Source organism: Gastrolobium bilobum, unplaced genomic scaffold, assembly GCF_033153095.1.
Source record: "Gastrolobium bilobum isolate Gb01-03AN ecotype WA unplaced genomic scaffold, APGP_CSIRO_Gbil_v1 utg36121, whole genome shotgun sequence".
NCBI lineage: Eukaryota > Viridiplantae > Streptophyta > Magnoliopsida > Fabales > Fabaceae > Gastrolobium > Gastrolobium bilobum.
Genome location: NW_026895271.1, coordinates 116,173 through 132,142, shown reverse-complemented (window position 1 = coordinate 132,142; position 15,970 = coordinate 116,173). Strand labels below are relative to the sequence as shown.

Sequence of the window (15,970 nt, the reverse complement as noted above, 5' to 3'; positions counted from 1 at the left end):
CAGAATTGCCCCAAGTCAAGCACGCTTAACTATGGAGTTCTTCCGTTCCGGGCTACCGAAAAGTAGATGCATCTTGTTAGTATAGGTAGTACCAATTAATTCTTATAAGCCATTCCCAACTGTATCGTCCCATACCAGCACAGTCTCTGGAATCCCTCTCTTTCGGGTGTTGATTCGATTCATTTATGTACCCCCGTCCCTAGAAGCTTGCAAGGAGCCGCTCCTTGTCCATGCCCTTTCACACCGGCGATCACTCCCCGCCCTCGTCAGCGCCCGGGATGTTACAGATCCCATTGCCTACAAGGTTGTAGTCAACAGAGATGTAGCATTTGCAGAAAATGAACATTAAAGATAACAGAAAAATGACAACACTTCTAAGGAGATTATTACTATTGAAATAGATGAGAATAATGGAGAAGATGGTTCCTATGAAGTTGAACCAGAGCTCGAGGAACAATAACCAATGAGGCTGATGATACAAAAATTTGACGATCATTGCACCAAATAAGAGAACCATCATGGCACTTAGATTATATTATGGCAAGCCATGATACATGTTGTCTTCTTATAGAAGAAGGATAACTATGAACTTTTCACAAAGCCGTGAGTAATCCAGATGCTTATCTGTGGATAACAACAATGCAAGAAAAAATGGAAACCTTATATAGAAAAAAATGGGAACTTGTTGCACTTCCAGAAGGTCGAAAAGTCATTGGTAAAAAAATAGGTCTATAAGATCAAACGAGATGGCAATGATAAGGTCGAACGATATTGTGCAAGATCGGTGTTTTAAGGACATGCTCAAAAGAAAGGTATTGATTATAATGAGATATTTTCTCTAGTTGTCAAACTTACCTCTATCAAAGTAGTTCTTGCTATGCATGTTGTATTCAATATACATCTTTAGCAACTAGATATAAAAATTGCTTTTCTTCATGGAGAACATGAAGAAGAGATATATATACTCCTACCAAAAGGTTTTGAAGAAAAAGAAAGAAAAAACTTGATTTACAGGTTAACCAAATCTCTATGCGGTCTAAAGTATGCGCCAAGATTTTGGTACAAGATTTGATTCCTTTATAGTTTGCCTTGGATACAATAGACTCAGTCAAACCATTGTACATAATACAAGAGGTTTAGTGGTAATGATTATATCATTCTAGTATTATACGTGGATGACCTATTGGTAGTAGGCCCCAATAAAGATTGAATAGGGCGTTTGATATGAAGGACTTAAGATCGGTAAACAAGATTTTAGGGATGAAATTTACCGAGACATAAAAGATAGGAAGATTTGGCTTTCACAAAAAGAAATATCTGAAGAAGATTTTGTGGCATTTCAACATGCAATATTATACGTTAATTTTCACCCAATTTCCTATTATTTACAGATTACATCAAGTATGTGTTCTAGTAATGAATAGGAGGCGATAAAAATATCTCGAGAACTATATGCATAAGCGGTGGGAAGTCTTATGTATGCAATAATTTGTACGAGACCAGATATTACTCAAGCAGTTGGTATGGTCAGTCATTTCATGGCAAATTCTGGTAAAGAGCATTGGAATAATGTTAAAAAGGATCCTGAGTTAGATGATAATAACCTCAACTGTTGCATTATGTTATGGAGAATAAGAGTTTATTGTTAAAGGATATGTTGATTCAGACTTTGTAGGTGATCTTGATAAAAGAAAATCTACTATAGGCTATATGTTTACTCTTGCAAGATGAGCTATAAACTGGTTATCCAAATTACAGACTCTAGTAACTTTATCTACTACAAAAGTTGAATATATGGCAGCTATTCAAGCATGCAAGAAAGCAATTTGGATTCAAAGGTTAATGGAAGAACTCGAGCACAAACAATAGTAATTATTGTGTATTGCGAAAGTCAGAGTTCCTTGCACATTGTAAGGAATCCAACCTTTCATTCAAGGAAGAAACACATAGGATTTCAATATCACTTTGTGAGATAAGTAGTAGAGGAAATGACCTTGGATATGTAGAAGATTCACACCAAGGAAAACGTAGTAGATGGTCATGACAAAACCAATCAATGCTAATAAGTTTATATGGTGTCGATCATCCTATGGTCTAATAGAAATGCAATCAGTATGGAACTAGAAAGAGAAGAAAGATTTTGAAAGACTCACCAAAAATGACTTTAAGTGGGAGATTGATGCAAGCACTTACGTATAAAGCCACTTTGGTGGCTAAAATACAAATCATACTGTGAACACCCAATTTTGTCCCAAAATTTTTTAATGACAAAAAAAAAATAAAAAAAAATAAAAAATAAAAAGAAAAGAAAAAATTTAAGTTATGAACACATATTTTTGTCTTTCAATAAAAAAAGGAAAAGAGCAATCAAATAGATGGAAAAGGGAAGGGGGACCATTTCAGAAAAATAACAACTTTGAGTAGGACCTGTTCCAGTCGCGATATCTCCTTCATCCACCATCCGATCGAGCTGAAATTTTTTTTAGCAAGATCCTGACTCATTGTCCTTATATTGACCAGTGGATTTCTTGATTCGATGTCTATATCATTCCCAGAAAATTCAAAAACGGAAAAGTTCTCCTGGACATTTCTACAGCGAGCAGCAATTTTGTGAAGGCCATTTCTCCCAAATGAACCATTGTATCATTCTCAAATTTTGTCAGCATGTTCCTCTCATGTAATATTACAATCTGACTGGACAGATTTCTGAATTGAGTTATCTGGTGTGAGATATAAATGTCGAAAAAAGGATGTTCGTTTTTAAGACTACCACACTATTTCGGGTAGCAGTTTTTCGAGAGCTATTTCTCTCAATTGAACCGTTGGATCATCCTCAAATTTGGTCGGCATATTCCTCTCATATAATATTTGAATCTGACCGGACCGATTTTCAAGATAAGCCCTCTAGTGTGAGATATGATTGTCGAAAAATGTTGTCCACATTGAAAAAAAATAACTTTTCTAAGAAGTTAGCTTGGTTTTAATCTCAAGCCCAATTATCTTTTAGTAAATATTACTATGACACAAGCTTTAATATAAAGTCCAAGTGTCTTTTTATTTTTTGTGATTTTGTTATATTTAAGAGTGTGTGTGTGTCTGTGTTGGAAGGAAGGGGAATGAGCTCTTTATATAGAAGGAATGGAGGAGGAATTTTGAGTAGAACTATGGGGGTTTGTTATTTAGCCGTGACAGCTTGTTAAACTCTTTTTACATTTTGGGGCATCAAGCTTGTTGAGTTAAAGCAGCTCTCTACAACTTGGCTTTGTACATCAAGTTTTGTCGTCTTTGAGGTAAGTCTGTTTATCTTCTCCTTTAGTTAATAATTATCTATTTTTGTAAGCTTTTTCATGCTCTTTATTTGCTTTATTAGTTTATAATTGTCTGCTTTTTTTGCTCCTTATTTGTTTTTTTAATTAATAATTGTCTATTTTTTGCATGCTTTTTTTATGCTCTTTATCTATTTTATTAGAAATTTTCTTATAATTGTTTATTACTTTTGTATGTTTTTGTGCTCCTTATTGTTTTATTAGAATTTTTCTTATGTAGTTTAGAAACGTAATTAGGGATCATTTTAGCCGTGACAGCTTGTTCATCTCATATTTTTTGGGTCATTTTGGTTTGTGACAGCTTGATGACCTAAGCTAGTTTTAAATTATTATTTATATTAATTTATTTATTTTTTCTAATTAAGGATTAATTTAGCCGTGACATCTTATTAATCTCGTAGTATTTTTTGGGTTATTTTAGTTATGACAACCTGAAGCCTTAAAAATGAGTTTATTTTAAATTATTTTCAAAAATTAAAACCAACTAGTACACAAATATTTTTTTTAAAACGATGTAGTTTTGAACTCTTGACTGCAAGCTAAAATAAAATTACTTATTTTTCATAATAAAGGGTTAACTCAGTTGAGACAGTTTGTTAATCCTGCAATTATCATTTCAGATTATTTTAGTTGTGACAACTTGGTAATCTAAAACTTTTGAATCTGAAACTTCTAAATATAAAATTAAAATAATCAGCACACAAACAAAAAGAACGACATAGCTTTGAATTCCTCACTGCATCGGAGGATACGTCAGAGCAGAACTTTTTTCTTCAAGTTTAAAATAAAGTTTAACAAATTATTTTTCTTCTTCCTAAATAAATATATTTATGTTTTAAGGGACAGAACAAATATTTTTAAAAGCTATTAATAATTCGCACAATTAATTTAAGGTAACTGTTTTTAAGCGGATGTGTTAGGGGTGCTTTCCTCCACATAATTAGACTCCCGAACCTTGATCTAAAATTTTAAAAGACCAGTTTGCAAATAAAAAGTTTTCCAATTTTTTCAAATCAAATAAAATTGGTGACAACTCTATTATTTTAATTTTTAAATTCGGGTCGTTACACATACACTATTCATTTGAAGACTTTGAATGCACAAGATACCGTGCAATACACAAAATTTACACGAAAAGAATGCAAAATGATTCAAATCCTTCCGCCTATATATACACTCCATTCCCTTCAATTCTAAGCATCCCAAAACTAAGAAAAAAATAACTCAATGTCTTTTGAGTGCTATTTTGAGTAAGGTGTATTCTTCTAATATAAAAGAGAATTATATTGTTCTCTTCTTGTATTTAGAGGGATGTTATAATTTCTTCCATATAGTAAAAATCTTCTTTGATCTTGCTTGTGATTTTTTTCAATTGTATTTTTCACATAAATCTTGTGTCACTTCAATTGTCGTATTTGCTTATCTCTTGACTGGTGGAATTAAGATAAAGTTAATTAGATCGCTTTTGTCTAAAAAAATGGTTAAAAAGAATAACCTTAAATTTAATAATTATTTAATTAGTCACTATTGCAATTACACGGAAAAACTCCCACTTCCACTTGCCTGGCCAATTAATATGATTGTCAATGTTTTGGAATTCCTATTTCTCTTAACTCTATTTTAAGTGGATGCTACTCTTAGCTAACAAACACCTTCTAGGGTAGTGTTTGTTTAAGGAGTTTTGTAGATATTCCTGGGAAGTGATTTTGACTTTATCATTTTTCCGTATTTGGTTCACGGTATCATGATTTTTGCCCATCAATATCAGATGCATAGCTATCTCAAATTGCACGTAAGAAAGGAAGAAAAGACTATTCAAGAATCCAACAAATTAGGTGGGATTGCATCTAAAAATCGGATAAGTTAACACGGTACAAAACAGTGACACTACTACCCCTTAATGCAGTGGGACAATTGGTTGTATAATTTTGTAAAAGGATAATTTTGTAATTTCAATAAGTTTTCCCATCAATATTTTATATTCAACCAAACACACATTCAGAAATTTTACTCAATTTTTCTGGTAAAATTTTGCTCAACCAAACAATTTTTTTAAAATTTTCCTATCTAATTTACTTTCTCTGCAGATCTTTAGTATTTACATTTCTCTAGTATTACAAAATTTCTTCTCAACCAAACACTATCTTAGAAGGTGCTTCAATCCCAATATTACAAAATTACAACAACACATTCTCTTCCGATTATTTTTTTTTTTTTTTGGACACAGGATTTCTCTTCCGATTTTGATATAATTATAAGTCCTTTACCCTCATATGCCAATATAATCTAATGATATTTTCTTCTGAATCGGATATAATTATAGGATCTTTACCTTAGGAACCAATTTAATTTAATGACATTCTCCACTCTAATAATGCACACATCCATTGTGTCAACGGAACACTGCTGAGAAGACTTTGAGCAGTGGACTATTATTGTTCAGGTAACTACTATCAACATTTCCAATCCATTCTCGTATTGATATAGGTATTGGAAAGTTAATTTTTTAACAATTTTTTTTTCTTTTATATTCTGTTGTTTGCACTTACTATATTGTAAAAAAAAAAAAAGAAAAAGAAAATAAAATTCTCTTTTAAGAGAAAATTAACATGCTATCAGTGTAACACAACAATGATTCAGATTCAAGGAGATGCTGATATAAGAGAGGAATAGGGCAGTTTGAAAACGAAGGCCATATGAAATTAAGAAGAATAATATTCTTACTACTAAATTTTTTTACTACTAATTTACTACCTATCTAATCACTATTGAATCAAAGAGAGAATATTAAAAAAAAATTGAAAAAAGAGAAAATGTTGATCTAATAGTTATTAGATAAGTAGTGAGTTAGTAGTAGAAAATTTTGATAATAAGAATATCCCTCGTCAAGGTTTGGCGTTACAATGAACAACGCACGCACCTCCAAGAAAATAACGTGTGAAGCAAACTAACGTTAAAACGGAAGCGTGTTTATTATTTATATTTTATCAAAACCAAACATGAATATTAAAAGTTCACAATTAACGTCAATAATGAAATTTTGCCCACAATCAAAGCAAAGTCACCACTCCAAAATCAGTGGCAAACCCCATAATCAGATGGCCACAACAGTACAAGTACAACACAATGTCACCACTCTTTCTAGAAAACCCGGTTCTGTTATCTTTCTCCTTTTTCTCAAACATAACATAAAACCCCATCATCACTTTGAATCTTCATTGAATCCTCTCTTACTCTTCTTCTTCTAGGTTTGGATTATTTTTCTCTAAGCTAATCCTCTCTTGAATCTGAAGTTTCCTTAAACTTGCACTCCAAGTGTGTTCTGTTCCTTTTATGTTTCTTATATTTGTGTATCTAATTTTGGGATGACATAGATCTTGGCTTGGACACAGTTTGCAGAGAAGTAACAAAAAGTATAGCGAAAAGAACAAGCTGAATTTAAATCTAGGTTAAATCTGAATTGAAAATTTGTTTTTTTTTTTCCCCCTTCTGAGTTCCAATAGCAATAGAGGTAACTTGTAAAGAGATTGAAGGTTGACTAATGAAGAAGAAGTTTCCTCAACTTTTTCCGCCTTCAAAAATTGTTCCTTTCTGATGAGGGAGTAATCTGAGTCTGTTGTCTTGTCTGCAGGTGGGTCCCAATTCCCCAAACCAAATATTTATAATATCGTATGTTTTCTATGTAGCTCCCAAATCAAAATCTTTGGCATTGGGCGTGGATTGATGCTGATTTAAATCATGCATCTTTGGTTGAAAACCATGTTTTATCCTGCAGAAAACATGGACCCCCCCTTTTTGGGTATTGTTAGCTATATACTTGTTAAGAAGGTGGTTTTGGTTATGTTGCTGAACCGTTCTACTTCTCATTGCTCCGTTCTTATCTTCTAAAGATTTGTGGGGTTCTCTGCAGGAGCTGAACACATAGAGATCTTGGTTCTTGCCCTTGAAGTGAAACAGTTTCAAAATTTTGATTTTGTTTTAGCATTTCCACAAGAGTATGAGGAAAAATGCTGGTTCTCATTCAGGAAGGATGTTTAGTGACAGGACGTGGATTATCCCCTTTTTTGCAAGTTTGCTGGTGTCTATGAGTCTAGTTCTGACAGCTATTATTGGGGCACTTAGTTCTTCTGGTGGTGGAGAGGAGTCACCGTTTGACATCATTTCATTCCCGGGATCAGGGGATTCCAGTGGATATTTTGTGGAATCAGATTTTGAAAGGGCTTTTAATGCTAGTGAGGCTGTGAAAATGGAGGTACCTAGGTTTGCATATCTTATTTCAGGCACCAAGGGTGATAGTCATAGGATGATGAGGACATTAGAGGCAGTGTACCACCCAAGAAATCAATACATCTTGCATTTAGATCTTGAGGCACCGCCCCGGGAAAGGTTGGAATTGGCAAATGCAGTGAAAGCTGATCCATTATTTCGTGAAGTGGAGAATGTGCGTGTTATGTCTCAATCCAATTTGGTAACTTATAAGGGTCCTACGATGATTGCTTGTACCCTCCAAGCTATTGCAATATTATTGAAGGAGAGTTCGGAGTGGGACTGGTTTATAAACCTCAGTGCCTCAGATTATCCTCTACTGACACAGGATGGTTAGTAATTGATCCTTTTTCTGGTTCTTGATGTTGTCTGTTGTGTTATTCCTATCAAAATGCTTGCATAAACTATGGCCTTCTTGGTTGTGGAAGGATATAGTGAGCTTTTACAAACTTGTCCTCCGGGTTTAAACACATGATGCTGTTCCACTAAGGTTTTAAAAATTTGAAAACCAAATGTAAAGTAATAGTTAGGCTGCTACATAATTTAAAATTTTAAACTGTGGCCTTTCGTTTTTTATCATGCTGCTGAGCACTACACTATTGTTTTGAGGACAGAAATGATTATTAAAGTAATTAAGACAGGAAAGATTATTGAAGTTCATCCATCTCTTGATTATTGTTGATGTTTCTGGATGGATCTCTATGTAACATCACACAGGTTTGTTTATTGTTGATGTTTATTTGCCTAATTTTTTGTTTTGTTTTTCTCTGTAAATCTATTGTTTGATTATTCCGGGAAATTCTCTTTCTAAGCCTCCTTTTAATCTTCCGCCGTGTCCATTCTGGCCTAAAGCTTAGTTATTTTCTGTAATTCAGGGATGAGTCATGTTCATGAAATAATATAAGACAGAAATTAGCTAGCTCGTGTAGCCTCTTTAATGTGCTTAAGGGTAATACAGTCTAAAAGTGGTGTAAACCTTTATAATCCTGCTTTGGTACTATAAATGTGAGGGATGTTGATTTGAATAACTCTCCATAAGTTAGTGTTTTTCTAGCTCCACTAAGACAACAACAATAACCAAGCCTTATCTCACTTGATGGCAAATGTTGAAGTCTTGCTATTGAAGATTTTGTATGCCTTGTCACTAATACTGTTGCTGTTGGATTTCCTCCCTGTGCTTTTCATGTAGATTTTTGAGCAATATGTCTGGATCAAGGTCATTTTTGTATTTAATACCTGATGGATTACATTCATGAGCTAGGGCTTCTAGCTCAGATGACTAAGCAAGGTCTTTCAAGATCTTTACACTACAGCAGATATTAGATGGTGCTTCTTTTCCATAAATAGTCCCTTTTTTTCTGAAAGGTCTGAATCTTCTTTTCCACAAAACTTCCTGAGCACTCTGATATATGCGGCTTTGCCTATTCTAAAGTGAGTTTGTCTCTAAAGAGAGCAATTAAGGGTATATCCAACCTTGATTTAGTTTTTAGTATATCATGATCTTAACTCACTAAAATTAAGGATGGATAGACACTTATTTGCTCACTTTAGAGGAGCTTTTGCCAATCTAAGCAGTTGCTGAATCTTCTCAGAAATCGTAACTTCAATTATGAATATATGTGGGACATGGGTTAAAATGATTAGGTTTATTCTTTTCATGACAAAATCCATTGTACTGCCGGAAATTATGGTGAAGTATGAGCTGGACAAAAGTGTCCCTCTAAAGTAGATGGTTTAAATTCATACTACAAGTCTAAACTTGTGTTGGATGGGTGTCAAGCACAAAATTGATTCAGTTTTGACCCCAATAAAATTTTTAGTACCTGAATAAGTGTATATGACAATTTGCTTGGCAGTGTTCTGTAGTCAATAACTTATGAGTCTTCTGGTGTCAGCATCTTCTGTGCTGCAAATACATTAAGTATATTCTATCTTAATAAAAATCAAGATTCATATAGCTCATACCATGCTGTTCAGAGTTTGTAAGTTTGATTGAATTGCATAGATATATCAAGTCAAACGCGCATGAATTTTACTCCTTCTTGAACCTTCTAGATGCTCTATGAAGTCATCTGATATTTGTTTCATGCTTTTGCAGATTTGCTTCATGTTTTCTCTAATCTGTCAAGAGATCTTAATTTCATCGAACATACAAGCCTTACTGGTTGGAAACTGTAAGTGAATTAGTGTTACACATCTGCAAATTGCTCTAAATTATATAATTTCATCGAACATACATGCATGCTTTTTCTGGTTTACACTATCGGTTGACTGAAATTTCTTTATATTACTGTTTATATGGTCAGGAACCAAAGAGGAAGACAGATCATTATTGATCCTGCCCTTTACTTATCAAAGAAGTCTGATTTAGCATTCACTACTCAACGAAGAACAATTCCCACATCTTTTAAACTGTTCACTGGTATGTCAATATCTATAATTCTATATACATTCATTACTTTATTTTATACTTCATAGTTAAACTGACGGGCCTTTTTGAGGTTAGCAATGCTAAGATTGTAAAAGATCTAGTTAGATAGCCTGATTTCATTTGTTTGCTATCAGATACGCAATCAACATGTTAGATACCTATATTTTTGTCTATGTTGTGTGAACAGGTTCAGCTTGGGTTGTACTGACCCGGTCCTTTGTAGAATTTTGTATATGGGGATGGGATAACTTTCCACGGACTATGCTTATGTATTATACAAATTTTGTCTCCTCGCCAGAGGGATATTTTCACACTGTCATTTGTAACACTGAGGAATTCCGGCATACGGCGATAAGCCATGATCTTCACTACATTGCTTGGGACACTCCCCCAAAGCAGCATCCCATTTCTTTAACTATGAAGGACTTTGACAAAATGGTTGAAAGCAAGGCTCCCTTTGCCCGAAAGTTTGCAAAGGATGATCCTGTCCTAGACAAGATTGACAAAGAACTTTTGGGGCGCACACATAGATTTTCAACTGGGGCATGGTGTGTTGAGACCTCAGATGGTGGGGCAGACCCTTGTTCTTTACGAGGCAATGATACAGTTTTGAGGCCAGGCCCTGGTGCTGAGAGGCTGCGTGAGCTGCTTCAGGTGCTTTTATCTAAAGAATCTCTGAGCAAGCAGTGTTTGTGACAAAGGGGTACCCTCCAAGTAGGAATAATGTCAAAGTGTACATATGTGTGGTTTTAGATCATATATATCTGATGTAAAAGGTCAAAGTTTTGTGTTCAGATATAGGTTCATTGTAAGAAGCAACAAACACTAGAGCAGTAGTTTTTCGGTGCTTGTTTCGGTTTAGTTGCGCTATTGGTTGCAATTCCAGCCAACCATTTATGCAATTACAACTTTTTTCTTTGTTGAGTTATACGAGGCAATTAAATTTCACACTAGTGGACTTTTAATTGGTTATCTATTTTCTTATGGAGAAATTCTTGGGTAACCAATGCCAGTATAGGTACTTTATTCAACATTAAACGTGTTTAAGATTGTGTAGATCATGTTAAAAATATACCTGTCAATTGTTGAACGGAGTGTTTCTGATAGCAGTACGTAAAAGAATTTCTCCTTCTTGTGCGATGATAACAATTTGTTAGCAGACAGATATTAGGCTCAAGTTTTTATTTTTATTGTTATATATTTTTTTTCTGTGATCATTTCTGGAGACAAGTCCATGATATATACTTTTTCTCCTTCCAATCCTTCGACAGCACCCAGCATTTTAACTTGCATATGCATTGTGGGGTTTGTATGCTTTAGGACCCAACAGCATGCAAAGTGCAAACTCTTTCAGTTAAATCCTTGCCATGAGCAAACAACATTGGCTCTCCCGAGCACTAACCATCCTTGCAATCCTTCTGATTTTCTGTACATCTGTGAACATGATTGGTATGTTGTAGACCGCAACCCAAGGGATATGATATGCCTTTAGTTCAAACTTGAAGGCATAACAGGTCCTTCACCTGGGTTCGTTGCTAGGACATTAGTCATCAAACATGGTCCACCATGCCCCCATTGGATCCGTACATGAAATTAAGGTAAGGTACTTTCTGAAATTTTTGCTCCTGTCGACTTTACTACATGTGCCCCAACCTTAAATCCTTTATTTTCCCCCCTAAATACACATTAAGAAGTAATAAGATATGTCTTCTCAAAGATACTATTTTTTTTAAGCCATTAGGGTTAGTCTAATAGTAGGAGGTGTGGATATTTATGTAATAGGTCGTGTGTTCAATACTTCAATGTATCAAAAAAAATTATTTAAAAAAAAAAAAAATGTAGACAAAAATAAAGAATAACGAGGTGATGTAAATTTCGAACCTACCTTGGAAAACACAATACTAGGTTATATAGATACATTTTAGGAAGAGTAATGCTTCTTATACATCAACCACTACTCACACCTCTTCACATCAACATAAGTGACAAAATCAAAGTGTCTGGTGTGGAAAATTTTTATTGGGACTTCAGCAATCACGTGGTGAAAAGTGTGTTAATGAAAAGCAGTGTGTGCATAAGTGTACATCAGTACATAAATTAACCTTATTCTTTTGGGAAAACTAAATTACGATAGGAGTATTTCAAATCCCAGTCTATTATTGGAATGTATAATTTTGCAAGTAGTAACCTTGCCAACTAATTTACAGGTATCAATAAGTTCGGGTAGAGGTGTGTATGGATCGAATTGAACATAATTTTTTGAAAAACTGAATCGAATTAGTTTAAATAGTTCGATTCGAAAACAGTTCGATTTGGTTCAAAATCGGTTCGATTCAGTTCGAAACCGATTTAAGTCAACCCTATTCTGAAAAGAAAAAAAAATTAAAGAAATAAAGTACTAAAAACTAGTTCGGTTCGGTTCAGTTTGAAAATAATTCGGTTCATGAACTGGTTTTGAAAATCAGTTCGATTCATGAACTGATTTTTAAAAACCAATTATTTTAAGTACAATTCAATTCGATTCACAGTTCAGTTTAGTTTTTTGGTTATTTTGCACATTCATAATTTCAAGTTCATCCATCATCATATATTGAGTAGCACATTGTTCATTTTGAAGGATATGAATTGGAAGACTTGTAAGAAACAAGAATGGAAATTCACCAAATGACCAAAACCTTCCTAAGCATGATAAAGTAATCTTCCATCGCCAAAGTTACTTGGAAAATCATCCATACAGGAAACAAAGGTTCATTGACACCAAATTCTCTCCTCAAACAACGGGGCTTAGCTTCAAGTAACTTGGAACTATTTCATCTTGTGAAAAGTCCGTAAAGTGTCCCCTCCCCACAGAAAGTCCCTCTTCCCTTGTAAGGCGCTCAACTTCTTGTTGCACTCTTTCTCCAACAATTTTATTTGGATTCAATAAATTACTGGCTACCTCAATGAAGTCCATAACCTCTCCCATTAACCTGTTTTACAAATTCTACGAACAGCACCAATATCAGAAGATAATAAAGGGGCACTATAATTATGAACCCAAGCGGTTGTTCCAATGACCACAAGACCTTTTGCTGGAGTCACTTGAGCTGGACCACTATCTGGCTTCAGTGGCAATATTTCTGATTTGTCCCAACCCCCCACCGGTTTTCACTTGAATTTGGCTTGAAATAACCAAATATTCTTCTGATTGAATAAAGTGTCCTCCCCCTTTTCATGCGCTGCTACATATAGAAAAGTAGGAACTGCAGGGAATTTAATGTTAATTTATAGACAAAATATATAAATTTGGAAAAATGATCTACATACCAAAGATAGTTCTAGTGTGGGATTCAGTCATTTACGAACAAGGAAAAATCCAACAAATAAAATTTTGGAGCATAAGAGTGGCAGTGGTGAAAGAAGGTAATTTTGTGACTTAACTACACATTGTGCATTCTCCTGAATGGCTAGAAACACAATGAATCGATGACATTTTGCTTTGTTGTAACAGAAATTTTCAGCCTTTTCCTCAAGAGATAACATTCTCCTTCTACATACAATAAATATCATAATATGTAGCCCCAGCCATGCTACTAAACTTGCAGACTAGAGCCCACTTCAGTAGCTAAAGATCTTGCATCAGCCATGGGGTGGAAACATAAGTGGTCCACAACTCCAAGTCGAGGATGAGCTCCAAAGTGCAGCAGAAAAGCAGCCTTCACCATGGCAAGTACAGCACATATCAAGTGACATGGACTTCAACATTTTCATTTCAATTACCACCCTTCTCAGAGACTGCCCAAGAATGTGGACTGAGACAACAGAACCACAGACCATAAAAAGCAGTAGCCAAAGTGATTTTTGGACCACAAACCAACCCCATCTCAAATCATCAATAGAGTTCCAATCTTTAAATAGACATATACTAAACCTTCACATGTAATTTTCAAATTTTGTAACAAGTTACCGCCTTTACTCAGAGGTAGCATATTTAGCTATGCAAATGTCAATAGCAATACAATTTTTTTTTTTTAGATATTCCAATCAATTTATCGCTTCGTGACTAGTCCGATTCGGGACGGGTTCCGAGATTAAGGTTTTAAACCCCTTTCAAAAACGATATTGGGAAGAATCGAACACATGCTCTCACCCCAAACTGTTCAATTTCCTGACACCAACTGAGCTATCATCGTTTGGTTCAATAACAATGCAATAATCCCCAAAAAAAAATGAAAAAAAATAAAATAAAAAAATGCACAGAAGTAAAAGAATAAAAGGAGACATTATTGTACAAACATTCTCTACACAACTTGTCCATAGATTAAGCTAATAAACAATTTATATATCTTCATTATGCAATTGTCTGTAGAAGGATAACTTGTAATCTATTTATTCACTTACTCTACCCAACTTAGTATCAATCTACACAAGAATTTTTCTCGATAAGGGGATTGAATCCATGTTAAAAAAGACATGACATGATCATGTAGAATGATCATAAACATACAAACGTAGATAAATAGTAATAAAAAGAGTAGTGAGAAAAAACTAATAAATAGTTACAAAATCATATAACGGTTGATTCACCTAGTTATAATTGTCAACATAACCATGTCATGTTTTTTTTTTTTCTTAATTCCAAAAACTAACTGAACCTACCCAGTAACCAACTAATTCGTGGAACTTTATCGTTTCCAAAACTGAACCCTAATTTTCGCCAAAAAAGAAAAAAAAAAAAGTTTTGTTTTTCAGTTCAAAAAATCAAAACTGAATATCATTTGGCTCAGCAGAAGATTTTGGATAGCCAATATAGTCAAGTTTAACGTGCAGCGAAGAAGAAACCATCTTGAACTTGAGCCTGAGGGCATCCATGATCTCTTGAACTTGCAGATTCTCTGGATCCATAAGAGGGTATTTGTGAATCAAATCTTCCATCTGGGCGATACCCGTTTTGGCCCTTGAAGAGAATCGGGTCGGGTCGATCCGGATGGCGGAGTTCCAGATTTGGACGCAGCCCATGTAGAAACCGAGCTCCTCGCCGACCTCGAAACCGACCTTGAGTCCGACCTGCTTGGCTTCTTCTTTGCCGGCGATGAGGCCGTCGCTGTAGCCTTCGTCGTAGCCTTCTTTCAAATGGGTTTCCTCCAAATTCAGCGAAGAATCGAACATGTCATCCATTACCACCAAAATTCACAAACCTGCTCCAAACACAGATACTCAGTGAGTGAATATGAATGGTTTGGGAATGGGATAAATTTTTTTTTTTTTTTTGTCAATTTACACATTTATATCGTTTTAAGTGAAAGTATTATATTTTTGTAATTTTTTTTTTAATTTTCTCTCCTTTATAGTATTCGTTTTTTTCCCTCTTAATTATATGAAAAAGAAAAAAAATAAAAATTATTAAATATACATTAAAATATAATAATTTTATTTAAAATAATACAAATTTATGTTCTAAAATGTCAAATATTTTTTTCTTTTTATAAATATTGTTTTTTAATTTTTTTGGTAATCTAAATATTGTATTTTAACTTGAGATGTCAAGTGTACTGTGCGGTACACTTTGTTTGTATTTAATTTTTAATTCTTATTATTTAGTTTGTAATTTAAAAATAATAATAATTCTGTATCCTATTAGGAAAATTATTTTATGATGAAACTGAATAGAACTTTTTTTATTATTTGAGAAAGAAATAGAATGAGAAAAAAATAGTGAAATAATAAATTATTTTCTTATTAGACCTTTTAAATTAAAGGAAAAAAATATGTGCATCTAATGAAATGAATTAAATTATATCTCGTTTTATTATATTTTATTTAATTTCAAACAATTTAAATTATGACTAATGTAGTTTTATTCCTTTCTATCAATCCAAATATATCTCTTGTATATTGATGTTGGTCAAAGTCATTATGTTAACATGTATTCTAGACCAGTATAGCGGTCATAAGTTCTAAACGATTA

General features: G+C 33.9%; 2 protein-coding genes and 1 pseudogene across 6 annotated transcripts; 1 reads left to right on the top strand and 2 right to left on the bottom strand.

Annotated features, from left to right (window-relative positions):
- Positions 1-6,381: 6,381 nt before the first annotated feature.
- Positions 6,382-10,966, top strand: LOC133303041 (beta-glucuronosyltransferase GlcAT14A-like). 5 transcript variants are annotated; one of them, XM_061502901.1, is made up of 5 exons: positions 6,382-6,574; positions 7,237-7,924; positions 9,691-9,766; positions 9,899-10,014; positions 10,211-10,966. In XM_061502901.1, the coding sequence occupies exons 2-5, from the start codon at positions 7,324-7,326 to the stop codon at positions 10,717-10,719; spliced, it is 1,302 nt and encodes a 433-aa protein (XP_061358885.1). In that variant the 5' UTR covers positions 6,382-6,574; positions 7,237-7,323; the 3' UTR covers positions 10,720-10,966. The 5 variants fall into 5 exon arrangements, with proteins under 5 accessions (XP_061358885.1, XP_061358869.1, XP_061358881.1 ...); XM_061502885.1 differs by having other exon boundaries at positions 6,958-7,924; XM_061502897.1 differs by having other exon boundaries at positions 6,382-6,957.
- Positions 10,967-12,688: 1,722 nt separating this feature from the next.
- Positions 12,689-13,885, bottom strand: LOC133303123 (uncharacterized; annotated as a pseudogene).
- LOC133303129 (uncharacterized) lies at positions 13,757-15,246 on the bottom strand. The gene has a single exon (XM_061503006.1). The coding sequence runs from the start codon at positions 15,178-15,180 to the stop codon at positions 14,764-14,766; it is 417 nt and encodes a 138-aa protein (XP_061358990.1). The 5' UTR covers positions 15,181-15,246; the 3' UTR covers positions 13,757-14,763.
- Between the last annotated feature and the right edge of the window lie 724 nt (positions 15,247-15,970).